Source organism: Macaca nemestrina, chromosome 5 (genome assembly GCF_043159975.1).
Source record: "Macaca nemestrina isolate mMacNem1 chromosome 5, mMacNem.hap1, whole genome shotgun sequence".
NCBI lineage: Eukaryota > Metazoa > Chordata > Mammalia > Primates > Cercopithecidae > Macaca > Macaca nemestrina.
In genome coordinates this window covers 1,265,500-1,293,161 of record NC_092129.1, presented here as the reverse complement: position 1 = coordinate 1,293,161, position 27,662 = coordinate 1,265,500, and the positions used below count along the sequence as shown (strand labels likewise).

At 42.8% G+C, this 27,662-nt stretch overlaps 1 protein-coding gene across 11 annotated transcripts in view; it reads left to right on the top strand.

Annotated features, from left to right (window-relative positions):
• The first annotated feature begins 457 nt into the window (after positions 1–457).
• The window catches only part of LOC105487621 (family with sequence similarity 120 member B), an 85,835-nt gene continuing 58,630 nt past the window's right edge, over positions 458–27,662 (top strand). For 8 of the 11 annotated variants that reach the window (XR_011623204.1, XR_011623203.1, XR_011623205.1 and 5 more), the window contains exons 1-4: positions 458–594; positions 11,079–12,725; positions 16,623–16,803; positions 25,801–25,902. Coding sequence is in view for 8 of the 11 variants with exons in the window: in XM_011751114.3 (XP_011749416.2) it covers positions 11,100–12,725; positions 16,623–16,803; positions 25,801–25,902 (1,909 nt within the window). In the remaining 3 variants the exon portion in view is untranslated. Of the gene's footprint in view, positions 595–6,211; positions 6,535–11,078; positions 12,726–16,622; positions 16,804–25,800; positions 25,903–27,662 lie in introns of those variants that run through there. The other 3 variants (XM_011751108.3, XM_071096147.1, XM_011751115.3) reach the window with 3 other exon arrangements.

The window sequence follows — 27,662 nt, the reverse complement described above, 5'->3', positions numbered from 1 at the left end:
GCGGGGCGGGGAGGCGCGCGGCGGGTCCCCAAGGCAGGAGCCCCCGCGCCGTCCCCGTTTCCGGCCCAGAAGAGTCTCCCGGCCGCGATAGCACAACTGCGGCCTGAGGCCCCGGGAGCCGCCGGTCCTCCGTGCCTGTGGCAGGACAAAGACCGGCATGCAGCATCAAGACACAATCCCGGCCGCAGGACAGTGTATGAACAAAGACGTTCAAGGGCGGCACCCGCCCGACGCCAACGGGCAGCTACCTGACTGCGGGACCGGAGGTCGGCGAGGACCGGCGCAGTTGCTGTGGCAACAGGCCGTGGCGTCCCACTCCGCCGGCGCCTGCGCACCGTGCCCCTGCTCCCTGCGCACCGTGCCCCTGCTCCCTGCGCCTGCGCGTCTCTCTCCCCGCCCCACCCACGACGCTTGCGCGCCTCACTCTCGCAACGGCCACACAGACCCCGCGCCTGCGAACCTGGCCAAGTCCGGAGCGGAAGCGCCTTGAGCGGAAGCGGAAGTGAACGAGGCGGCTGTGGCGGTTGCGGTGGCTGAGGCGGCTGGGCCTAGGGCGCAGCGGGCGCGTTGCGGCTGGTGTTGGCGCATCTCTAGGTAGGGCCGGGCCCGAGGGCACCCGCGCGCCGTCCGGGCCGCTTCCGGCCTGCGTGACCGTCCTTTACCCGCGTCCGACCCTTGTGCGCGTCAGCCCCTCGGCCTCTGCCCGGTCCCTAATGCCGTCCTGGCCGTGCTTCTGCCCTAGTCACCGCGGCTGCGACATCATGGGATCCTCGCTTCCCCGCTGCCGGGCCTGTCGTCATCCCTGCCCCTGCGCAGGACCCTCCTGCCGGGCCCTGGTCCGCGTCGTCCCGTGCTCCCCGACCTCGCGACCCGCAGCTGCTCGCCTTGCCTGCCCCATCTTGAGGTCACCTGTGACCTCGACTCCCTCCCTTAAGATGTGCGTTTGGCTCCTGTGTGTCGTTTCTGGGTAGATCTGTTATCCTTCATAGCTGCACGACTTTTGTGGTCGTCCTTAGAAGAGAGAGGCATCCGCTGATCTTCTCACTTTTCTCGCATATCCCTGAGTCAGGGCCCCAGCTCCTTGGGGAACGACAGAAAGACAGAGTTCCCTGCCAGCAAGGAGTTTACAGACCCGTGGGACAACACTGAGCGTCAAGCAGATCCTACGATGCAGAAAGAAAAGGGTACCTTAGAGGGTGATTTGCCCAGAGGGTCCAGGAAATTTCCATAAAGGTGGGATTTGAGCAGAGTTTTGAGTAAGCAGGAGTTGGGAGGTGAACGAGAGTTGAGAGCCTGTTCCTGGCAGTAAGAACATAAATGTTTAAGACATGATGGTTTCAGACAGTCTGACATATTCTGGGAACTAGGAGTTGAGCATTTGTGAGACAAGAAATGTTGGTTAGGGATGGGGAATGGCAGGAAGGAAGTTAAAGAGCATGTGGGGCAAGGAAGTGATGTGATCAGATCTTAGCGTTAAAGAGATTCAGTCTGGCAGATACAGGGTTGGGGATGAGGGTGACTGTGGACAGACAAAAGGCTTTTGTCGTCGTTCAGGGACTGGAAACCCCGAAGTGGTAGTGGAGAGAACCTGGAGGTAAAGAAGTGAGAGGGTGGACTTTCTCATGGCCTGGGTCCTTGAGTGGAGAAGTATGGAGAGGGAAAAGCCCAGAATGGGGACCATATCTGGAGCAGCAGGGTCCTAACCTCCATCTCCTGAATATGTGAGAGCATCTTATCCACAGCTGTACTCCCAAGTTCCCCCATGTCTAGTGTCATGCTTTTGTTTTTGACCTTTCTCTGACCTCCCCTTCACATAGGCTCTTTGACCTGCCCATCTTTGGACTTTACTGTTAGGACCCACCCTCTGTCACCACTACAGCCTTCACAGTCTGTGTTCTGATACCTTCTTCATCCCATTTCTGCCATCTCCCAGCTCCGTCATTAGTGGATTTTCCCCCTGACTTTGCCATTCCTTTTGTTTTGGAACTCTAATTGAGCCTTCTTACCAGTTGTATTCTTGAAAAGCACCAACACCATTGCTGGGTCAGGGTCCTCACCGCTCATCTTCACACGCACGCACACACCCCCACACACCCCATTTTGTGACTACCTTGACCCTCCAGTTTTTTTACTTAGTTTCTAACCACCTAATCTTCCAGACATACTGAAATCTCTGACCACCTGTGGCCCACTGAGAAAACTACAGTAGGTGACATCTGGGGTAACATAGTTTTTAGCATTCTGAGATTCTCCCCCATCCATGATCCTGAATCTGGATACCATTTATGGGGCAGATTTACTGTAAAGCTAATGAAGTTCAGGTTTCTGGGTCTGTCACTTGCATGGGCCCTTACCTAGGCACTGGGACCTCAGAGATCTTCTGTTTATAATTTGTATGCTTTTTTGAAAAGAGGGTTCCCAAATGGTATGTTTCAAGTCTTTTACAACTTAGATCCCTGCAAAACTGGCTATTTGTCATACCCTTCCTTGAGATTTGCATTTTTGTCCTTCAGACCCCTTCCTTTCCCTACCTCCTACTTCTTCCTCTTCTGGTGTGTGCTTTTTATTTAGGCATGGAGGAAAAAATGTGAACTAATGGAACTGATCAAGTTCCTGCCATAACCTGACTTTATTTAGCTGTAATGTCCGGAGGGAGATGTCAGAGCTTAGTAACTCAGCATGTTGGACAGGATCTTTGTAACTTCTTTGTTGCAAGCTTAAATGCCTGTATTGTTAGATTTATTTCACTGCAGAGTTGCCACCCCCTTTAAGAAAAGGTTGATGCTAAGAAGGAGAGTCTGCTTAATGGAAATCATAAAAGCAACTCTTAACTCCATGGAAACTACAGTTATACACTATGTGAATTCACACAGGAATTTATTGCGACTTTTGATTTATTACTTTGAAAATGCCACCAGTTTTATAGAGCTTTATAATGAGTATAAATAATTTTAATTTGTGTTCTGTTGGAAAATCTTCAGATTTAAAACATGTTTAAAGTTTAAATTATTTATGCAAAGATAAGGTATTTCTAAGGAATTTTTTAGTAGTAGTTTTAAATCTCCCTGAGAAGTAAATAATTATCTTATTTTTACAAATGAGGAAATCAGTGATGTACAAAGAGGTTAAATGATTTGTCTTCAGCTGTACAGTAAATCAGGGCCTCCCTTAACCAAAAAAGCCAGCTTCTGAGTACTGTTTTCCTTACAAACAAATGATAAAGAGGAATCTATTTTAGTCAGCTCTTATTATAGAACATTTAATGTAAGATGGAGTAAATTATATCCTTCGGTGTTTCCATATGTTAATACCTATCTGTGCACATCCATATGTATCTACACACTAGGTTCTTTAAAAGTGGGCAGTGTTGATAGTGTTCCTATTAGGACTTTAGTCCAAAGAATTAATTTAATTTGGATTTGTGCAAATTATTATAAAGTCATTTACAATAAAACCATGGCTAATTATGACCAAAGGATATTAACTTTCTGAATAGCAGAGGAGTTTTCTGGCTAGATTAGGTTTTTGCCCATTAAGCACCAAAATATCCCGTTTAGGTTGGGAATCTTCCTAAAGTGTATTATTTCCTGTGTTCTTAAATGGAATGTACTGAATGTGATGTAAACTTTCCTCAGTGATCTCAAGTGACCATTTAAAATATAATTTGTTGTGATGTGAACAGTAATGTTGTTAGGTTTATTGAGGCATATACAGCTATTTCCTGTGGGGGTTTTTGCATCTTTCCAGTTTTTAAAGTTTTCTGTCCTCTATTTCATTGAGTCAGCTGTTAGCACTTCTAACTGCTGTCAGTTTTCCTGCCCAAAGTTTCTGTATTTTTCTCTATTATGGGTTTAGGAGCTAATTGTTAGAACTGATTGGAAAAGTCGTCTGTAGATGATAATAAGAGCCTAAATAAGTGTCTTCTGAATAAGTTGTTTATGCTGCAAGAGCCTCCAAGGGGTTTTGTAGAGCGCAGTGTGGGTAGGAAAGGCTAAGGGCACCAGAATTTTGGGTTGCTGGGAGAAGCCAGAGAGTCTCCTTAATTCCCCATCCTCCTCTTAGGACCCACCGATAGGCTAGTGACTGGGAATAACGTGGGAAGGAGAGATCTCGGGTAAGGACACATCCCACAGGGTGGCTCTGTGGTGAGGCCTTTGCCCCACTGGCAGCACACAGCAATGACCAGATCACTAACCTACAGCAGTGCTAAGTGAGGGTTGTGGCCTAGTGAAAGGCAGCTGGGCTGTGGAGTCAGGTGGATTCAAATCCTGGCCTCCTTGTTAATTACTGCTTGTGGCCTCAGGCAGGTGATTTCACCTGACACAAAGTTTGCTGCCTCCCCAAAGTGACTCCTGCCTTCTTTGCTGCTAGAATGTGTCTTTGACTTAAGAGGCTGCACAAAACTGATAATGTGCTCTAATCTGGGCCAGTGGGACTAGAGGGGCTGCCATGGGACTTTTGGAGTAGACTGCACACAGTTAACAGTTAGGTATATTTTGATATGTGTGTTACAGCCCTCACCCAAAACTCTCTGCTGCTTAGAGGACTCCGAGTCTTTGCTTGCCTCCTTCCTCAGGGTTCATGGTCTTAGCTGGGAATCTTGTCTTATTCATTGCTGTATCCACGACTCCTAACACAGGCCTTGGAGCACAGTAAATCCTGAATGAGTATTTATGAGTGAATGTGGGAATGTGGTTGTGTTTAGATCTCATGTTCTTAGTGTGTCTGTGGGGGGATAGAAGAGGGTCTCTCTGCCCTTCTTTTTCTTCTGTGATAGGAAGTGGCCCTGCATCCCACTAGCCTTGGGATTCTCCCAGAATAGGGAGGGAGAGTGGATGCTGAACAGCCATAGCACCTGGTTCACGATGGACCATCTGACTCCAGACTTGCCTGCCTCCACCCATCCCCGGAACATAGGCAGAGCAGTGTTTCTGAAACGCACTTGCTTGAGTCCTTAGTGACATATCATTTCCCTTCGGATGAAGCGTAGACATTTTAGCATGGTTTGCTAGGCCTTTCACTCACCTGGCCCCAACTCCTCCAGCAGTATCTCATCTCTTCATCTTCCCCTAAAATAGGTTCTAGACATACTGAAGGTGGCGTTTTTTTTTTTTTTTTTCCATTTCTATACTTGAACAAATTTATACAGTTGCAAGTTACATTAAACTACTTAATAGAGCAGATGTTTTAAGCACCTAATAATTTGAAAAAAGATACCTTATAGACCTTTAAAATATTTCCTCCATGTTGCTCATGCCTTCCTCTGGCCACACCTGCCTGTCTTCAGGCCTTCCCTTTACCCTCTCCTCAGGGGATTGTCTTAGAGCCCTAAACGAGGTTGGCTTTCCCTGCTGAAAATTCCCCAACACTCTTACCTTCTCAGTCCTACACTTGTGTCCAAGAGACTGTTGACTGCTGGAGGGCAGGGACCTCATCTGTCTTGTTCATAGCTCAGTGACTACTCCAATGTCTGACATAAAGGTGCTTGCTAAATGAGTAAACCAAATTTATTTTCAAATAAAATTACCTGATATTGTTGAAGAGAGCTGAATATTCATGTTACAAGTGGGTCTATTCTTGATACAATGCTTCTGGAGAAAAACTGCCAATGTGTGCCTATGCCGTGAGTCAGCAGCTTCCTGTCTGAGATACTAAGGAAATGATGAGAGATCTCTAAGATTTATATGCAAGGATGCGTTTCACATTCTTAGTTATGGCGTGCAAAGTTGGAAATAATCCAGGTGTTCTCCAGTGGAGTTAGAGAACTCACGTCCATGTTGTACATCTGTTATACATGACACTGTGGGAGAATAGTAACATTATGAGTTGGGAATGTATAATAAATTGGACACAAAAACAGATTATGAAAGTATAATCTCAATTTTTAGAAGCAGTGAATAGTAGAAAAAGGCTGAAATATGTAAAATGTTTAAAAATTTTTTCTTGTGTTTTCTCTGAATTTTCTGCAAATGGTTCATTTTTTGATCATTTTTTTTTTACAAACTAATATATTTCCCAATATTAAAAAGTAATCTAGCTTATAAAAATTATAAATACAATAAAACCTTACTAAAATTTATGTCTTTGTTTTAAAATTTGTGATAATTTAAGAATTTTGACACGTTGGACAGATTTTACTAAACTTTAGGCAATTGATAAACATGTTTGATGAACAAATTTATAATTATAAATAAAATTGTACCACAATTTCACTGTTGCTAAGTGGCAGTTAGAATCTGGACTGTTGCATTTTATTCTGGAACTTTTCCTTTTATCAACAAAACTCTGCCCATCATTCTCCCACTTCCCCTGTGACATCAGCTGGCGCCAGTGGTCATGGCCTGACTGTTCTGAGGTATCCTCCAGGGCACCCTGAGTCTACACATCTATTCCTAGAAATTTTAAAGTACATAATAGCTATAGGCTTTCTTTGAGGTGCCGATGTTGAAATTCTGGCCTTTGTTCAAACAGTAGGAAGATTTTACTCAAGACTGTTGCAGTGAAGGAGAGAGATCTGACTCCACTCTGAACACGGTGAGGACAGCTGGGGATTTACAACCAACGAGCAGAGTGAGGGTGAGGGGTGGGCATTTCTGAGGGAAGACATCAGGGACAGGGAAATTCTTGCTGAAGGCAGGCCAGGGTGGCCAGATATCAAAGGTGGGTTCTCTCTAAACTGAGCAGGATTCTTGCTAAAAGCCCCAGATTGAGGCCTGGTAGAGAAGAGGGCTCAAGGCCCTAGCAAAAGTGTGGTGAAGGTGAGAGTCTTTATCAGTGGTTGGAAATTCTTGCAAAGCTCAGCAGTTTAATGACCCTTGTATGGAGATCCTCTGAAGCATCAAGACCAACTTAACTGGCACCCACCCTTATTTATTCACCTGGTTGTTTGTGCATTCATAAATTATAAACCTTCAGCAGATGCTGTCCTTTGTGCTGGCGAGGGATAACTATTAATCTCCTGGGGTTTTTGGTGCCTGTTCTCACCCAACTGGTGTTCGAGACGTCCCTATGAGTTTCACTTTTTAGGCAGGGGAGGAGAGGAGAGAAGAAACAACAGACCTCAGATGTTCCACAGCAAGCTATGGGGGGACATCACTGGGAGAGCCTGGACCCAGGCTTAGCCAGAAGTTACCATTGAAAGAAAAATTACTTTGTACTTGGAAACAAAACAAGAAAAAAGAAGACTTCGTGTTTTGTATTGTCATACTGGGCTGTTGTTTCAGACTAACCCAAGATTATTTAATTTTCTAACAGATTTACCTCTGTTTGGCTTTGCTGCTTACTCTTCATTAGAGTACAGACATTGTGGGGTTATGTGCTAGTTTGTAGATTAGAGATGTAAATTATTTCTGTGCAAAGATTACGGTTTTATTGTTTCCAGCTTACCTTGCTTATTCCAGTGGGCCTTTGGTGATGAACTCTGTGAGCCTGAGCTCCTCTAGTGCTCTGATCCAGCTTCCCTGTCTCTTAAGTGCCCTTGCTCATTACTACTTGCCTGAGTTACACTTCTAGCTTTCTACAGTCATGCTTTGACATGGCTTAGATGCTGGGAGTGTGTTAAGGTGGTTATAGCAGCCGGGTATTGGTTGTCCTGCAGAGGCTGCTGTCTAGATGGGGAGTTGCCCTTGGGCTGTCCATAAGTCCCTCATCCCTGTGTCTAGAGTGACGCCAGACGAGTCGTCCTCACTGTGTGTGTGTCCATCAATGTCAGGCAGTTTCGTTTTTGCTGAGCACATTGCTCTTAACCTCAAGTGTCTGTAAGCTGAAAGATTATAGTAAAGGAGCTTCTGGACTTCTCTTTCCACTTTCCACTTCCCCGTTTACTGGTAACCCAATACCCTGGAACTGGTCTGGCTGTCAGGAGAATGAGCCAGCCCCAGGAACGAGGCAGCCTCCAGCTGTACCTTACGCCTGCTGCAGCTCCTTACTAGGATTTGTTGATGCTTTGTTTCCCAAACCTTTTGTAAGCTGCTTGAGGGCAGTGATTCTACTTTGCACTGCTTCTTTGGCGATAATTGAAGTCTGTAACTTACTGATTCCTGATTTATCTTTATATACTGTCCTTGGATTAATTCATTTATTCATTCAAATACTGGGCCTGTCCCATGCAGATGCTGTGCCAGGTGCTGGGATAAGACAGGATGGTGAGGCCCACCTTAAAGGGAGTGATCCCCAAAGGGTCCCAGGCCGTATTTAGGGCAATTAGACTCCTCCCTAATGAGAAATAACTTCTGTTTTCTTTCTAAACAATGATTACCTAGATAATGAAAATTTCTTATATAATTTGCAGATAGAATGACTTTTATATACACATATTATTTTCCCCAGTCATCCTATAATAACCACCTTTAGAGAATGAAAAGCCTCCATATATAGTCTTAGCAATGAAAGGCTTTAAAAAGAAAAAATTTAGAGACATATCCATGGAATTTTCCATACCTTTTTATACATTTTATTCCCTACGTCACTAATTGCATTGATTAATGGATGTTGTGAGTGTTATAGCACTTTGAAGATACTGAAATACTGGAAGACATCCTCTAATATCACAAGTTCCCAAAACCTTTACTATCCCACTTTTTCTTGGTGAATACTGTAGAAGAGCATATTGTAGTGTCACACTCGAACTCATGATTTAAACTGTGAGAAATTGGTCCTGTGTGTCTTGAGCAGTCCAACCCGCAACTCTGGGAACTGCCTGGCCCAAGAGCCCCACTGGCTGCTGGCTTCTGACCACAGTGGGCGTGCAGTGAACCCTAGGACCTGGCTCGCAGTCAGATTCAGTCCTTTGCTTTGACTGTATTCAAATGCTGTTCCTTTTTTTTCCTTTTTGCTGTCCAGGGCCTCTCCTGGGCCCGCAGCAGCCAGCACAGAGCTTGGTGAGAGAAGTGGGGCCTTCCCTCACAGCATAGAAATCAAGTCACACTCGAGATTTGTGAGGCTTATCTGTAGCCAGCTCATCAGCTGCAAACCATGCAAGCCCTGTTTAAATTAAAGCCAGGCATACAGCAGTCGTCTAGAGCTGATGAAATCTAAGCCTTCTTTTAAAATCCATTTTGACCAATCTTTGTATTCTTGTATTTCCTTTCCAACGCCTGTCCCCTGTTACTCTGTTGGAATAACAAATGAAAAAGAATACCCTTTTTCAGAAATAAGAGTGTAACCTTCCTGTACATAGGGTCCATCCCGTAGAACCTCCTTACAGTTGACATAATCACATATGAAGCCCACTTTCCACTTCAAAAACTCAAATACCTTGGCCGTGTTTCCAAGATAAACTCTTTACAAATCACATCACTGTAGTGATTTTGGTGTAGATGTATGAATGTATCCCATTATATTTAATAGCTTTATGAGCAAGACTTTTCTAAATGTCAACATAAAATGTGTGTTATTTATGTTCACCCAATTTTTGTATATTTTCATTATGCAATTAATGAAAATCCCGTTAATGTGGCTATTAAACGGATACCTTCAAATTCTGCCGTTAGGGGCTAGAGCCCATTAAAAATTAATAAATTCTGGTTGGGCACAGTGGCTCATGTCTGTAATCTCAGCACTTTGGGAGGCTGAGGTAGGAGGATCGCTTGAGTTCGAGAGTTTGAGACCAGCCTGGACAACACAACATAGTGAGATCTTGTCTCTGCTAAAATTTAAAAAAAAAATCATCCAGGTGTGGTGGCAGCTGAGACAAGAGGTTGGCTTGAACTGGTAGGTTGAGGCTGCAGTGAACTGTGATCACACCACTGCACTCCAGATGAGGCAACAGAGTGAGACCTGGTCTAAAAAAAAAAAATCAGTACATTCTTAAAAGATAGTCTTATGAGGATGCCTTTTCTCAACCTGACAATTTATAGTTTCTTCATTTGTAGAATAAAGCGGATAATACTTACATGTCAGGGTCACCCTAAAGATTAGAATGTCTGTGTAAAGTGCTCACCTCTGCCTGGCAGCTGGGAAATACCCTGAACATGAGAGATACCCATGCACTTAGTCACCTGGTGCCTGCTGCCTTCAGCCTGTCGAGGAGGGGCGTCGTTGGTTTTGTGTTGCTGTTTGCATATTAAGAATTTTTTGTTGTGTTTTATCAAAGGACATAAAGCCTGCATTAATCTTAAAGAAAACTGTAGTGGAAAAAGCATAGATCATAAAGAATGTCAGCATGGAGTTTTTCTGACCATTGACGCCCATCATTGCCTACTTGAAGAACGCCTTTTATAACGTCATATACAATATTGTGCTCGTACCTTTTCCAGATTCCAAATTATAACTGTAAACTACTTTGTATCTGTTTTTAAATTTCCAAATGGGCAGTTTCTCTGCAAAGTCAGTCACTATCTCAGATACTACAACATTAGGCATAGTGAATTTTATGTGACTTTCTTAACACCTTTATTCAGGTGTATGTGACACATGTTTGCAGTATACAGTTTGGTAAGTTTTAACATACACATATACTTGTAAAACCATGACCACTAAGTGGTGAATATATCTGTCACCCCCAAAAGTGTACCCTTGGTAATCCTTCCCTCCACCGTCTGTCCCCATCCCAGGCAACCGCTGACCTGCTTTCTGTCCCTAGGGGTTAGCCTAACTCTTCATGAACTAGAATTTTATGTAAGTCGAGTCATAGTGTGTACTCTTTTTGTCTGACTTCTTTTACTCAGAAAAATTATCTTGAGAATCATCCATGTGGTATTTCAATTTATGTTTTAGATTTTTGACAGTAACTTCTGAGTCCCTAGGTGAGAAATACTACTACTTTGAAAACTTAACCTCTTTCTGAATTTTATCAAGAAATACCTTGAATAATAATCTTAGTGAAAACATTAAAAGACTGCTGCACTCTCTTGTCCTTGTGAAAGCCCAGCTCAAGTAATTAACTTATACTTCGGTGAAGTTCCTCATATGTTTGAATTGAGAACTCTTCAGGCTCCTAACCAGCGTATCGTGTTACCTCAGAGACAAGAATGTTTTTGGAAACAGAGTGTAAATATTAACTACTGTGTTTGCTTTGAAAGGTGCCATACGTCTAATGATAATGCCATAATTACTGATTAATTTATTTTTCTTTCCAGATCCTTTCCCGGAGTTCAGTTATGGGTGTGAGAGGTTTGCAAGGATTTGTGGGAAGTACCTGTCCACATATATGTACAGTAGTAAATTTCAAAGAACTGGCAGAGCACCACCGAAGCAAGTATCCTGGATGTACCCCTACCATTGTGGTTGATGCCATGTGTTGTCTCAGATACTGGTATACTCCAGAGTCTTGGATCTGCGGTGGCCAGTGGCGAGAATACTTTTCTGCTTTGCGAGATTTTGTTAAAACTTTTACGGCGGTTGGGATCAAGTTGATATTCTTCTTTGATGGCATGGTGGAGCAGGATAAGAGAGATGAATGGGTGAAACGAAGGCTCAAGAACAATAGGGAGATATCCAGGATTTTTCATTACATCAAGTCACACAAGGAGCAGCCAGGCAGAAATATGTTTTTCATCCCCTCAGGGCTAGCTGTGTTTACACGATTTGCTCTAAAGACACTGGGCCAGGAAACTTTGTGTTCCTTACAGGAAGCAGATTATGAGGTAGCTTCCTATGGCCTCCAGCATAACTGCCTTGGGATTCTAGGGGAAGACACTGATTACCTAATCTATGACACTTGTCCCTACTTTTCAATTAGCGAGCTCTGCCTCGAGAGCCTGGACACTGTCATGCTCTGCAGAGAGAAGCTCTGTGAGAGTCTGGGCCTCCATGTAGCCGACCTTCCTCTTCTGGCCTGCCTCCTTGGCAACGACATCATCCCAGAGGGCATGTTTGAAAGCTTTAGGTACAAATGCTTATCATCCTATACCTCTGTAAAGGAGAACTTTGACAAAAAAGGTAACATCATATTAGCTGTGTCAGACCATATATCGAAAGTTCTTCACTTGTATCAAGGTGAGAGAAAATTAGAAGAGTTATTACCTCTGGGACCAAACAAAGCTCTTTTTTATAAAGGAATGGCATCGTATCTTTTACCAGGACAGAAATCTCCATGGTTTTTCCAAAAACCCAAAGGTGTAATAACTTTGGACAAACAAGTAATATCCATGAGTTCGGACCCTGAGTCCAGGGAAGAAGTTCCCATGTGTTCAGACCCTGAATCCAAGCAAGAAGTTCACATGTGTTCAGACCCTGAACCCAGGCAAGAAGTTCCCATGTGTACAGGCCCTGAATCCAGGCAAGAAGTTCCCATGTGTACAGGCCCTGAATCCAGGCAAGAAGTTCCCATGTGTTCAGACCCTGAACCCAGGCAAGAAGTTCCCATGTGTTCAGACCCTGAATCCAGGCAAGAAGTTCCCATGTGTACAGGCCCTGAATCCAGGCAAGAAGTTCCCATGTGTACAGGCCCTGAATCCAGGCAAGAAGTTCCCATGTGTACAGGCCCTCAGTCTGGGCAAGAAGTTTTAATATGGACAGACCCTGAATCTAGGCAAGAAATTTTATGTACAGGCCATGAATCCAAACAGGAAGTTCCCATATGTACAGATCCTATATCCAAGCAAGAAGACTCCATGTGTACACACCCTGAAATCAATCAAAAATTACCTGTAGCAACAGATTTTGAATTTAAGCTAGAAGCTCTCATGTGTACAAACCCTGAAATTAAACAAGAAGACCCCACGAATGTGGGGCCTGAAATAAAGCAACAAGTAACCATGGTTTCAGACACAGAAATCTTAAAGGTATGTGGATCTGCCCAGCCAGTATGCCATGATTGAAAATATACCCACTGACGGATTTGTTGGTGAAGATCTATTACTGCCTTGGTGTTTGGCCACTGTGAGAGGATGCACAACAGGAGTCTATAAGGCTTGTTAGGAAGTGTGACATTATATGTGTGAAAACTCATAACCAGTGTTGGATACTATCACATGAATGTTACAGAAAAGTGCTGTAAGAATACAAGAGAGAAAGAGAACTTTGTGGGTTAAAGTACAGGGAGAAGGCTGGGTGCAGTGGCTCACGCCTGTAATCCCAGCACTTTGGGAGGCCAAAGCAGGTGGATCACCTGAGGTCAGGAGTTCAAGACCAGCCTGACCCATATAGTGAAACCCCATCTCTACTACAAATACAAAAATCAGCTGGGCATGGTGGCACACACATGTGATCCCAGCTACTCGGGAGGCGGAGGTTGCAGTGTGCTGAGATCATGCCATTTGCATTCCAGCCTGGACAATGAGAGCAAAACTCTGTCACAAAAATAAATAAAGTACAGGGAAAAATTCCCCAAAGAGGTAGAACTGGAGCCAGACCTTAATGAGGCAGGCAAAGTATGCATTGAATAAGCAAATACTTGGGAGTTGTGGAAGTACTAAAGGTGTAGGTTTCGAATCTGCATCACTCGGGGGCACAGGGAGAAAGGCCAGGCTGGAGTGTGGGGTTTGGAGAAAAAAAATGGGAAAAGGTAGACAAAGCCAAATTGGGAAGGTTATTAAATGCCTCATGAGGAATTTGGACTTAATTCTGAAAGTATTATAGCACCTTTGAAGATTTTTGAAGGGGGCCACTACGTATGAGGTTCTGTGGTAGGTGCATTAGGTAACTTTTCTCATTAGATCTTCTCAACAGCCCTGTGAGATAGACTTATCCTTGTTTTACAGAAGAGGTCTGTGTCCACATGAATGTCTCAAAGGTACCTCAGCAAGTTCTAAACCAAACTTAACTATCTTAACCACACACCTTTCCTTGTTCCCGGTGCTGTGAACGCCACCATCTTTCATCTAGTTACAACTACATAGATCTGTAAGGAAGCTCCTGCCCCAAGTCTGATGCAGAACTCAGGCCTGGACAGCAGCTGAGCAGCTGTGTGATGAGACCTGGAGGGCAGTGATGTGAACCTGCCAACCAACCAGCATTCGATTTTTGTAAGCAGGTATATTGATGTGATCAGATTTTTGGTTTTAGAAACATTACAGTGCAGTGAGTGGAGTTAAAGTGGCCATTGCAGAAACTCAGGTAAAATACAAAAGAGCTAGAATTAGGAAAATGGCAGTGGAAATAGGAAGAAACAAATTCAAGAAATGTTTCAGAAGTGAAACTAATAAATAAGCCTTGCTGTGGAGGTGAAGTTCCTCCTGGAGCACCAGGGATGGTAGATGCTGTTAATCTAAGGAAGGAGGAGGAAAGGTTTGACAGGGAGAAGAAGGTTAAGTGGGTTATATTTTAGTTGAGTAGATAGCACCTCCAACACATGTTCTCATAGTGAAATATGGGCCTAAAGTTCTATTACTGGCAAGAGACAGGCATCTGGGAGTTACCCTATTTTATGTGTAAAGTAAAAGATGATGTGGGATGGAGACTAAGGGACACTACACTGAGAGATCTGGAGTGAGCAGAGGAGGAAGAATAAGGAGGGGATAATCCCCACAAAAGTCCAAGGGGGCAGGTTTCGCGAAGGAGAAAAGAAACAGGAGTATCACATGCTACAGAGGTAAAGAAGTGAAATAGGACTAGACATAGGCACTTGGGTCAGTCATGAGGAGGTCCTGGTGGCCTCCGAGAGTTACTGCAGCACAGGGTTGGGAGTGGAGGCAAAGCCATCGGGGGTTTGGCAGTGTAAGAGCCTTTGTTGGGGAAGGCGGGGTCAAGGAGAGTCCTCACAGGAAGGGAGTGCCTGGGCAAAGTGGTGGGTCGAGTTGTTCACATGGATTTAACTTAATTGTATCTTTGAAAACAGTTTTGAAGTTTCTTACATTGCCCTTACACTTTCTCTATAAAAAATTTTTTGCAGTGTCATCTTCCAACCCTAATAGGCAACTAAAATTCCAACATGTATTTCAACTATATCAACTATACATAGTCACCCTGGAAAAATGCTCAGGTAGAAAGGCTGTGGGCACAGCAGTTACATTGGGTACGCACATAACCACAGCCATATATCTCTATGTCAGCATTTTGGAAGATCAGTTGAGTGTTTGTTTCTTTGAGACAGGGTCTCACTGTCACCCAGGTTGCAGTGCAGTGGCAAGATATCCTCTGCCTCCCAGGTTCAAGCAATTCTCCTACCTCAGCCTCCTGAGTAGCTGGGACTATAGGCGCGCTCCACCGCGACCAGCTAATTTTTGTATTTTTTAGTAGAGATGGGTTTCGCCATGTTGCCCAGGCTGGCCTTGAACTCCTGACCTCAAGTGATCTACCTGCCTCGACCTCCCAAAGTGCTGGGATTATAGGCATGAGCCACCATGCCTGGCCGGCTAGTCTTATAATCCTATAGAACATGCTTTGGCAGTGAGCTGCAAGCCACACCTCAGGACAAGTGTTTTTCTTATATTGACTCATTTAATCCTCACAATAGTCCTGGGAGCCGGGCACTTTTTTATTAAACCCATTTTCTTTAGGAAGACGGTAAGGAACAGATTAAGACTGAAGCCTAGGAATAATGAATCAACATAACTAGGACTGTTTAAGTACATATAAATGAGACACTTAGGATTCAGAGTTTCTGGTATCCAGGTTATCCTAGCATCACATTTTAATGCCTTTAGTAGTAGACTGGATTTAAATTTTGAATAGTAACCTAGATGAACTTATTCTTACAGTAATAATGTTCTTCACTGGAAGGTAAAACCTATATATTTAGGCTATGATAGACCTTCTGATTTTAACTACTTATTTAATGAGAAAGTGGAATTAATTTAAATCTTGTATCTCATCACCTACCATGAGCCAGCACTGTCTTGACATTACAGAGGAGAAGCACCTGTGCCTGGCATGTGGTTTTCACTCATGAAGCAATTTCTGAACAAATGAGTGAATGAATACAGTACGGCTTCTAATGCTAAGCAGCTTACAGCTTAATAAGGGAGGCAGACCAGACAGCTGTGTTACAGGGAAAATAAGATACAAGCTCCATAAGGCAAGCTGGAGGTTGGTCCTGTCTAAGGGAGGAGGAGAGGGTGACATCGGCGAACCTTAAAGGGAAAGAGGATTGTAAAGTGGGAGGCTGGGAAAGAGTGGAAGAGAGATTCTGGGTAGGGTAAGTTCTTATGGGGCACAAGTGAAGGTAGAAGAAGATTGAGTACTCTTGAGGAACAATGAAGATGTTCTGTTGAGACTGGATTATGGCCATTTCTATGAGGGTGAAATGGTGTACAAGGCTAGAAAAAGGAGATTGAGGCTTCATAGTGGGACCTCGAATGTTATGTGAAGGATTTGTGGTAGCCTTTCAAATGTTTTGAGTAGGGTAGCAAAGTTTTCAAAGACAGTGTGGCAATGGTGTGAAGGATGGGTTGGAAAGGAGAGAAACTGGGCTAGGGGATTAAGATCCTTTCATAGCAATACTGGTGAGAAGTAGTGAACACCCGGTTACTGGGAGGGTATCCAGGAGACAGAACAGTGAAATACTGCAGAAGACGTAGACATTTGGAGAGAGGCGGAGGAGGGGGAATAGAAAGTTTGAAATTGGTAGTCCGAAGGAAAGAGAACATGGCAACTTGATGTCATGAATTTCAGTGTCAATTACATTTCTGAGGGCCTTAAGAAACTGCCGTATGATGAAAGGCATTGACTTTGTCTATTTGATTTGAAGGTTACTGTCTTGTTTTTAAGGAGAAATCCAGTTGTATTTAAATTTCAAACAGATTGCTAGAACACATCACGTCCAAGCAGAGAGCTACCTGGTGTACAACATCATGAGCAGTGGAGAGATTGAATGCAGCAACACCCTGGAAGATGAGCTTGACCAGGCCTTACCCAGCCAGGCCTTCATTTACCGTCCCATCCGACAGCGGGTCTACTCACTCTTACTGGAGGACTGTCAAGGTGAGGATTGGTTGGCCCCTCTTAGGAAAGGTTCTGTTTGGAGTTGAATTCTGAGAAACTGGCCACATGAAATAGAGTGCATTCTTTCAGGACATGGAGACAATTAAATAGGTTTTATTTCCCTGTCAAATCTGTAATTGAGAATACCACTGACATCTATAAAAAACTAAGTATAAGTGCCATTTGACATCTATATCTAATTAGCAGGCAGTTGATCAGTATGTGTTAAAAGAATGCATGATTTCTATAAAGTGTCATATTTTTATGCCTTAAAAGGATTTATGCTTTTTTAAAAAATGTGAAAACTCTTTCCTGCTGTAGGGGAGAGTAGGATATACTTATTATTAGAAGAAAACAGTGTCTACTTAGTCTTCCCTCAAAATGTGATTTTTATAAAATAATTTTACAGAATCTCGTATGTCATGTTTTTAAATACAAACAATTTTCCTTTGGTGTTTTTGTAATTAAATTTGTGTTTTTCTCATCTATATTTCCATTATGTGCTTAGCAACAAGAGTAGAGAGTGGACCGTCAATCACCCAAACAGTGAAAATGAGGAATTTTAACCCCAAGGAGAAAGTTAGTGAAGGTCCCATAACTCACCGTTTGGAATAGTTTTGGGGAGAATCAGGAGTGTGGAAGAACACTTCATATTAGAAACCAGAGATGCTGAATGCATTTAGTGACCTCCTATTTCAGTAAGGCCTTGTTTTTTTAAACAGAGACCTTTGACAGGTACTTTACAGTCTGATTTGAGAGTGTGTTGATAAGAAACATGGTCTACACACTATTACCAGGATGAGAGAGAGAAGGAGTAGAATACCGGTGAAAGTGGTCCATTTGCCTAAACGTCATTATTTCCAAACGTGTCAATATTAACCTTACTCTGTTGTTCCAGAAAGTGAACATTTATATGATCTAAAAGTGCTGATAGAATCATCAGATGGAAAAGTCATCATTATTATTTTTGGATGATGGGACTCAGGGGTAGTGGGGTTATTTAATCCAGCTTTTGTTAGGTTCCTGTAGCACCACCCAGCATGCACTGCTTTCTCCCATACATACTGCGAGAGTTTACCCCTGTGGCCTAAGGAAGCGGACAGAAGAAAGATGTTTAAGCTGATTTAAAAACGGACTCTGGAGCCAAATGTTACTTAAATCATTTTTTTTTATTATTATACTTTAAGTTCTAGGGTACATGTGCACAACGTGCAGGTTTGTTACATATGTATACATGTGCCATGTTGGTGTGCTGCACCTATTAACTCGTCAGCACCCTTCAACTCGTCATTTACATCAGGTATAACTCCCAGTGCCATCCCCCCCCTCCTTCCCTCTCCCCACAATAGGCCCCGGTACGTGATGTTCCACTTCCCATGTCCAAGTGATCTCAATGTTCAATTCCCACCTATGAGTGAGAATATGCGGTGTTTGGTTTTCTGTTCTTGCGATAGTTTGCTGAGAATGATGGTTTCCAGCTGCATCCATGTCCCTACAAAGGACATGAACTCATCCTTTTTTATGGCTGCATAGTATTCCATGGTGTATATGTGCCACATTTTCTTAATCCAGTCTGTCACTGATGGACATTTGGGTTGATTCCAAGTCTTTGCTATTGTGAATAGTGCCTCAATAAACATACGTGTGCATGTGTCTTTATAGCAGCATGATTTATAATCCTTTGGGTATATACCCAGTAATGGGATGGCTGGGTCATATAGTAATGGGATGGCTGGGTCATATGGTACTTCTAGTTCTAGATCCTTGAGGAATCGCCATACTGTTTTCCATAATGGTTGAACTAGTTTACAATCCCACCAACAGTGTAAAAGTGTTCCTATTTCTCCACATCCTCTCCAGCACCTGTTGTTTCCTGACTTTTTAATGATTGCCATTCTAACTGGTGTGAGATGGTATCTCATTGTGGTTTTGATTTGCATTTCTCTGATGGCCAGTGATGATGAGCATTTTTTCATGTGTCTGTTGGCTGTATGAATGTCTTCTTTTGAGAAATGTCTGTTCATATCCTTCGCCCACTTTTTGATGGGGTTGTTTGTTTTTTTCTTGTAAATTTGTTTGAGTTCTTTGTAGGTTCTGGATATTAGCCCTTTGTCAGATAAGTAGATTGCAAAAATGTTCTCCCATTCTGTAGGTTGCCTGTTCACTCTGATGGTAGTTTCTTTTGCTGTGCAGAAGCTCTTTAGTTTAATGAGATCCCATTTGTCAATTTTGGCTTTTGCTGCCGTTGCTTTTGGTGTTTTAGACATGAAGTCCTTGCCCATGCCTATGTCCTGAATGGTATTACCTAGGTTTTCTTCTAGGGTTTTTATGGTATTAGGTCTAACATTTAAGTCTCTAATCCATCTTGAATTAATTTTCATATAAGGAGTAAGGAAAGGATCCAGTTTCAGCTTTCTGCTTATGGCTAGCCAATTTTCCCAGCACCATTTATTAAATAGGGAATCCTTTCCCCATTTCTTGTTTTTGTCAGGTTTGTCAAAGATTAGATGGCTGTAGATGTGTGGTATTATTTCTGAGGACTCTGTTCTGTTCCATTGGTCTATATCTCTGTTTTGGTACCAGTACCATGCTGTTTTGGTTACTGTGGCCTTGTAGTGTAGTTTGAAGTCAGGTAGCATGATGCCTCCAGCTTTGTTCTTTTGACTTAGGATTGTCTTGGCAATGCGGGATCTTTTTTGGTTCCATATGAACTTTAAGGCGGTTTTTTCCAATTCTGTGAAGAAAGTCATTGGTAGCTTGATGGGGATGGCATTGAATCTATAAATTACTTTGGGCAGTATGGCCGTTTTCACAATATTGATTCTTCCTATCCATGAGCATGGAATGTTCTTCCATTTGTTTGTGTCCTCTTTTATTTCACTGAGCAGTGGTTTGTAGTTCTCCTTGAAGAGGTCCTTTACATCCCTTGTAAGTTGGATTCCTAGGTATTTTATTCTCTTTGAAGCTATTGTGAATGGGAGTTCATTCATGATTTGGCTCTCTGTTTGTCTGTTACTGGTGTATAAGAATGCTTGTGATTTTTGCACATATTTAAATCATTTTTTAAAATTTCTTTTTCTTAGGTGCTCTCCACCCACATTCTTTCTTAACATGGATATTTGCACATTGACTCTAATGATGGAAAAAAGAGATCTTCCTCATGAAAACGTTTTTACATTAAATCACAATATTGGAGTTATTTTCAGACTCTTTCATTAAATTAAACTATGTAAACTTCACTAACCTAAATTTCATACTTTGTTAATGTAATGTATTTACGACCAAGTGGATAACTTTATTAGATAACCACATAAACAGGAAAAAACATTCACATTGAACTTGTCTTCATGGTTAATATTTAGTTCTTTCTCCCTCAACTTTTTGGCTTTCTATGTGAAGTTTACATTATTAATATGTGAAAATAAAATGCTGTTTTTGCTGTTTTATATATGATGATAATGAACTGTACTCTATGTTATGTGTTTGACTTAGTTTATGATCTCATTTGTATTTGAAAATGTGTATTTTACAGTTGTGGAGTAGAGTGTTCTGTAGAAGTCAGTAGTGCTAATAAGGTTATTCAAGTCTTTTACTGAGTTTCTGTCTACTTGTTCTTAGTTCCTGAGAGAAAACAGTTAAAAACTCCAGCTCTTACTGTGGATTTGTCTATTTATTCCTTCTGTTCTGTCAGTTTTTGCTGTAGGTATTTTGAAACTGTTGTTAGGTGCATATATATTGAGGACTGTTATGTTTCTTAATGAATCAACCCTTTTAATAGGAGAGTTCACTTTTAAAAACATGGTAATACTCCTTGTCCTAAAGTTGTCTTTGTTTTATTGTAATATAGTCACTCCAGTATTCTTACTATTAATGATTGCATGATGTGTTTTTTTCTATCCTTTTACTTTTAAACTATTTCTTAACATTTAAAGTGCATCTGTTTTAAAGACGGCACGTCCAGTGTCACAGTCTCTTTCTTTTAATTGGAATGTTCACACTGAATGTAACTTCTGGCGTAATTAGGGCTCACTCTTCCATTTTACTCTTTGTTCTTTTTCCCCCCACCTTATTTTCTCATTTTCTTACTTCTTTTGGATTAGTTTAATAATTTTTAGTATTGTGTTGTTGTGCACTCATTTGGATTACTAGATTTACCATTTAAAAAAAAAAAGTGGTTGGCTGAACGTGGTAGCTCATGCCTGTAATCTCAGCACTTTGGGAGGCTGAGGTGGGCAGATCACCTGAGGTCAGGAGTTTGAGACCAGCCTGGCCAACATGGTGAAACCCTGTCTCTACTAAAAACATAAAAATTAGCTGGGCGTGTTGGCAGGCGCCTGTAATCCCAGCTACTCGAGAGGCTAAGGTAGGAGAATTGCTTGAGCCCAGGAGGCAGAGGTTGCAGTGAGCCAAGGTATGCCATTGCACTCCAGCCTGGGGACAAGAGCGAGACTTAGTCTCAAAAGAAAAAAAAAAAAGTGGTTGATCTGGGGGTCTGTTAGATTGGTACAAAAGTAATTGCAGTTTTTGCAATTACTTTTAATATCTTTAACATCACCATTTACTATCGAATAATATACCATGTTACTTGCAATATAAAAACCTTGTAACTGTGTATTTTCATTTTCCCCAACATTTTTGCTATTGTTGTTTTATGTCTTATACATATATATATATATTTTAAATTTGAAATAATTACAGATTCACAGGAAGTTGCAAGAATAGTACATAGATTCCCATGTACCCTTCACTCAGATTCCTCCAAAGATGACATCTACTATAACTGTGGTGTAATATCAAAGCCAGAAATTTAACATCAGGTACAGTGCTAACCAAACTGCAGACCTTATTCACTTGTGCCGTTTTTTACATGCATGCAGTTATGTGTGTGGGTGTGTAGGTCCGTGCAAAGATCCTGCAACCACCACCACAGCCAAGATACGGAACTGGTTTGTTAGCACTCCCTCCATGTGCCCCTATGTCCTGGCAATCTTTCTTCCCCCCATTCCTGTCCTCTGGCAGCTGTTAGTCTGTTTTTCATCTCTATGTTCTTGTTCATTTGAGAATGTTATATAAATAGCAGCATACAGTATGTAACCAATATGTAACGTTTGGAGATTATGCGTATGTTTTAAACCCTATAATACATGATTTTAACACTTTTAAATTGGGGTTGGCACACTTTTTCTGTGAAGGGTCAGATAATAAAAAATATTATAGGTTTTGAGGGCTCCCTCCACAGTCCCTGTCACAACTACCCAATCCTGCTATTGTAGTGCAAGAACAACCAGAGACAACATGTGCAGGAATGAGTGTGGCTGTGTGCCAGGAAGCCTTTATTCAATGTTTCCATGTGACAGAACTTGAATTTTATTTTATTGATTGATTTATTTTTCAGAGACAGAGTCTCACTCTGTTGCCCAGGCTGGAGTGCAGTGGCACCATCACAGTTCACTGCAGCCTTCAGCTCCAAGGCTGAAGGGGTCCTCTTGCCTCAGCCTCTTGAGTAACTGAGATGACAGTCATGCGCCACCACACCCAGCTAATTAAAAAAAAATTTTTTTTGAAGAGATAGGATCTCGCTGTGTTACCTAGGCTGGTCTCAAACTCCTGACCTCAAGCGCTCCTCCCACCTCACCATCCCAAAGTGTTGGGATTACAGATGCAAGTTACCGCACCAGGCCAAAACTTGAATTTTAGAGAGTATAATTCTCAGGAGTCACAAAATATTCTTAAAAACATTTTTTTCCAACCATTAAAAAAATATGAAAAACATTATTAGTTTTCAGACTGTATAAAAGCAGGCAGATTTGATCCATGAGCTGGTAGTTTGCCAATACCCACTTTAAATTATAGACTTTATACACACTGCACACGCAGGCTGCTCTCGTGAGTCCATGAGCGAGTGGGGAGTGTGTGGGAAGCCAGGACATGACCATACACGGCTGTAGACTTTATACACACTGCACACACGGGCTGCTCTCGTGAGTCCATGAGCGAGTGGGGAGTGTGTGGGAAGCCAGGACACGACCATACACGGCTGTAGGCTTTATACACACTGCACACGCAGGCTGCTCTCGTGAGTCCATGGGTGAGTGGAGAGTGAATGGGAAGCCAGGACACGACCATACACGGCTGTAGGCTTTATACACACTGCACACACGGGTGCTCTGAGGAGTCCGCTGGGTGAGCGAGTGGAGAGTGAATGGGAAGCCAGGACATGATCGTACACTGCTGTAGACTTTATACACACTGCACACACGGGCTGCTCTCGTGAGTCCATGAGCGAGTGGAGAGTGAGTGGGAAGCCAGGACATGACCATACACGGCTGTAGGCTTTATACACACTGCACACGCGGCTGCTCCAGTGACTCCAGTGAGTGAGTGGAGAGTGAGTGGGAAGCCGGGACACGACCATACACTGCTGTAGGCTTTATACACACTGCACACTTAGGGCTATCATACATTCATAAAAAATATTTCTTTCCTCAACAATAAATTAACCTTACTCTAACTTTTTTACTTTATAAACTTAAATTTATTTAACTTTTTGACTCTTTTGTAATTAACACCTAACTTAAAATACAAATACATTATACAACTGGACAAAAAATTCTTTATGTCATTGTATAAGCCTTTTTCTATTGGAAAATTTTTTAACTCTACCTCCTGAATTCATACTTTAGAAGTTTTTAATTTTTTTAAACTTCTTTGTTAAAAACTCAGACACAAGCACACAAATTTAGTCTAGGACTCCACGGGATCAGGATCCTCAAGGCGTCACCAGGAATGTGTATGCAGTCCGTCACTAACCGGATTATTGTTATGCCCTGCGGGACTGTATTTCATCTTTGTTTGGGGGGGTACAGTTTTGCTGCATATAGAATTTTAGGTAGTTCTGTATTTTCTCCTGGCTTGTGTACTTTCTTATGAGACAACAAGGCTCATCTTTATCATTGTTCCCCATGTGTATCATGGCTTTTTTTCCTCTGGCTGTCTTTACAATTCCTCTCCTGTTTGCTGGATTTTAAGTAAGGTTCACTCTGCTCCCTTCATGGGATTCTTGAGCTTCCTAAATCTATGGGTTGATATTTCCTATCAAATTTGGAAGAGATGAGCATTTTTAAAATAAGATTTTGTCTTTCTCAGTCTCTTTTGCCTCTTCCTCTGGGCCATTTATTGACTTCCTCCCACAGGGTCCACATAGTTTTGCTTACTTTCACGTCTAGCGTTTTTTGATTGGATGCTAGAACATTTTGGATACTAAGAAGAGTGTTGAGTTTTGTTCTGTCAGGCAGTTGCTCTGCCTGCTCCTTCCGAGACTTACCTTTAAACTTTATTAGGCTGTGTCCGTTGTGGCTTTCACTTTACTGCTAGCACAGGCCTACTCCTAAGACAGGGCCTCCCGGGCTGTCACCAGAGTGCCCGAGGTGTAGGACGAGGCCTCTTCATGTTTGCTGGTGGTGGACACTCCGCTGTCTTCAAGCCCCGTGCAAGCTCCATTGGTTGGTCAGCCCCAGGACCTTGCCTGGCTTCTCTGAGTCTTACCCTAAACCTGACAGCTCTCTCTTCAGCCGGAGGCTAAAGAGCACTTGGGTCTGCACGCTGCCCTGCTCTCTGGTGCTCTGTCCTGCAGATCGTGGCCTCAGTAGTCTTGATCTCCAGTCTCTGTGTCCTCATGTGAGGACTACCTCCCTCACTAGGATACAATCTGGACAGTGCCTGTGGGCAGAAAATTGGCGTGATAGAGGGTTGTTTCCCTTCTGCCTGGGATAACAATCTGGCCCCGCCCATCGTCCATCACATGAATGCAGTCACTAGAACCCTTTCTTCAGTTCTGGTGTTGACGGCAGGAAGGCAGGTCGGTGGCTCTGCCCATTCGCAAGCGCCCACCACCACGGTCCCCTGCCCAGTGGCTCCATCACAGCCACCGCCACGGTCCCCTGCTCAGTAACTCTCCATCACAGCCACCACCACGGTCCCCTGCCCAGTGGCTCCATCACAGCCACCGCCACGGTCCCCTGCTCAGCAACTCTCCTTCATCACAGCCACCGCCATGGTCCTGTGGCATCACAGGTGCTGATAATGCCGAGTGCAAAGTCCAGTGCTGGAGTGATTCATGTTCCTTTTTTGCTGACTTTTTTTTTCTTAGAAGGTTTTGAGATGTTCTCTTTATCCTGTGTTTAGCAAATCTCTGTTGTCTCAGTTCTCTCCTAGAACTGCTGTGAAATGCAGGTGGGGCTCCCTGGATTGATACTCTCTTTCTTCATCTTTGATTCCTGTTTTTGTCTTTTTCTTCTACTTTAAGGGAACATCTCTCCACTTCATTTCTCAGCTCTTTTATAGAAAAGTGCCCCCTCTTCTTCTCTTCATCGAGGCCTGCTTCCCCCAGCCCTGGATCCAGCCCACCGCCTCTCTCTGCCCCGCATCGAAGCCCTCTGCCCAACTTGACCAGCTGTCTGACTGATGATCATGTTTGTGCTGGAATGTCTGGCATCTAGGGACACCACCTCTTCTTCCCTTCCCCTGTAAGCACCTGCTCTCTGCTGACCTCCTCCCTTTAGAGTTCCTCAGCTACACCCACTGTCTTCTTTACCTGGTCTTACTTTAAAGAACTGTATCCGTGTTGACTGTCAAATTCCAGTAGTTTTCTTTATGTGTTTTCTGGAACAGTGTGAGGGGGTTAGGGAGGAAGGACATCGTAGGAGTCATTAACATGGTAAACTCTCTCTCCCATATTATTGTTTACTTACCCAGATTATCTTGAGGATTTCGTCGGTTCCACAGAGTATGGTTCTTGATGGAGTGAACAGGTTACCTTCAGATTGGAGGATAAGAAATTAATTGTTGGATAACTAAGGTTACTTAGTCACCTTGGATTTGAGAGCTCACCTATTTATGGACTTTGAATTGGCCACCTGGGCAGAACTGGGTCTGTGACACTGTGAGCTTGGCGACGCGTGCTCTTGCACATCTACTGACCCAACTCTTTTTCTTCAGATGTTGCCAGCACCTGCCCGGCTGTCAAGGAGTGGTTTGTATATCCTGGGAACCCACTGAGGCACCCGGACCTCGTCAGGCCACTGCAGATGACTGTTCCAGGTACAGACAGCCTTTCTTTAAATGAACCACAGATCTTTCCATTCTATGATAAAAGTCTAAGAATGGATCAGTTATGGAAAGCATCTTTTACCAGAACTGCACAAATACTAGTTTTTATTTAAACTCTTGGCTCATGATTAATGTATTCATCTAATAAAGTCCTAAAATAATGGAAGGAAGATGCTGTGGCAGGTTTACCCTGGACCATCTGCGGCGGTGCTCTGCCTCTTTCTCCACCACCCCGGTCCAGGTCCACAGCAGTGGGGAGAGAAAAGAGACAGAAGGATGGCCGTGGTCAGGGCATGTTGCTGCCACAGCCCCAGTGCCTGACATCTAGTTGTTGCTTGGTAGACGTCCATGAAGTTTAGCAGGATAGATTCTTGATATTCTGCTGGAATCAACAATCTTATCTTTTCCCCACCACTGAAAGTATATTTTGATGAGTTCTGGAACCAGAAAGAGAAGATAAAGGAGGGTTATTTTAACTGGAAAAAAGGTTATATTTTCATGAGTAGTATCTTAAAACTTAATGAGAGGTAAGGAAAAACAAAGTTCACCTACAGATTAGCTGAAGTATATCCAAAGAACAGCCTTTCTTTCTGTGAGTTCGTAGTATCTGAAACAGGTCAGGAATGTACAAGTGTCGGGGTAGGGTTCTACATACAAACAGTTAAGGAAGAGGAGGCTAAGCTTCAGAGTTTATTTTTAGTGGCTCACATCATTGTTTCACAGAACAAATATTTTCCCACAGTTTTGCTATTCCATTTTCGTATACATTCAATTCTCTGGTGTTGCTATTATTCTCCATCACATGAACCTGTAATTTACCAAGTATGGATCTGAGCACTATAAATGGTTTTTAAATACATGGAATTGTATTGAGAGAGAAGTTAAGAAAAGCTATTGTAGGGAGTGTTCCTTATTCTGTTAATCAATCAATCGTAGACTAAAACCTTAAAAGTACTTATCACAGAAACATAATTAAAATGCATTGACATTTGTTTTTATGTTAAGCAGCATTTTTTTAAAGGATAGCCAAAATAATTTTCCAAAAATGTTTTATTATATATGTAATTTTCATCTTATAGTATCTTTCCAAATATAATATGGAAAATGACTATTACATCGCTCTCCATTGTTTGAATTAAAGAGAACATTTGACTATTCGTCATTGTGTCAAGAGTTAATTTTAAGGGCCACTCTATATAATGTTTTATTAAATTCCAGAAATTGTGTATTAGAGAGACTACTTCAGAGCTTGTGAAAACATCCTCTGTTGCAGTCTGGGAGTGGGAAAGCGTGTGTGTAGCACCGTGGACCACACGTTGGGTTCTTTTCTGGAAGGAACTCCAGAAGCCTGTGCCCTACACGGAGGGCCACGTCTCAGACACACTCATTTCCACAGCTGTTACTCTAGAAATTGGATTTGAACTTTCACACGGAGGGCCACGTCTCAGACACACTCATTTCCACAGCTGTTACTCTAGAAATTGGATTTGAACTTTCACACGGAGGGCCACGTCTCAGACACACTCATTTCCACAGCTGTTACTCTAGAAACTGGATTTGAACTTTCACACGGAGGGCCACGTCTCAGACACACTCATTTCCACAGCTGTTGCTCTAGAAATTGGATTTGAACTTTCACACGGAGGGCCGCGTCTCAGACACACTCATTTCCACAGCTGTTGCTCTAGAAATTGGATTTGAACTTTCACACGGAGGGCCGCGTCTCAGACACACTCATTTCCACAGCTGTT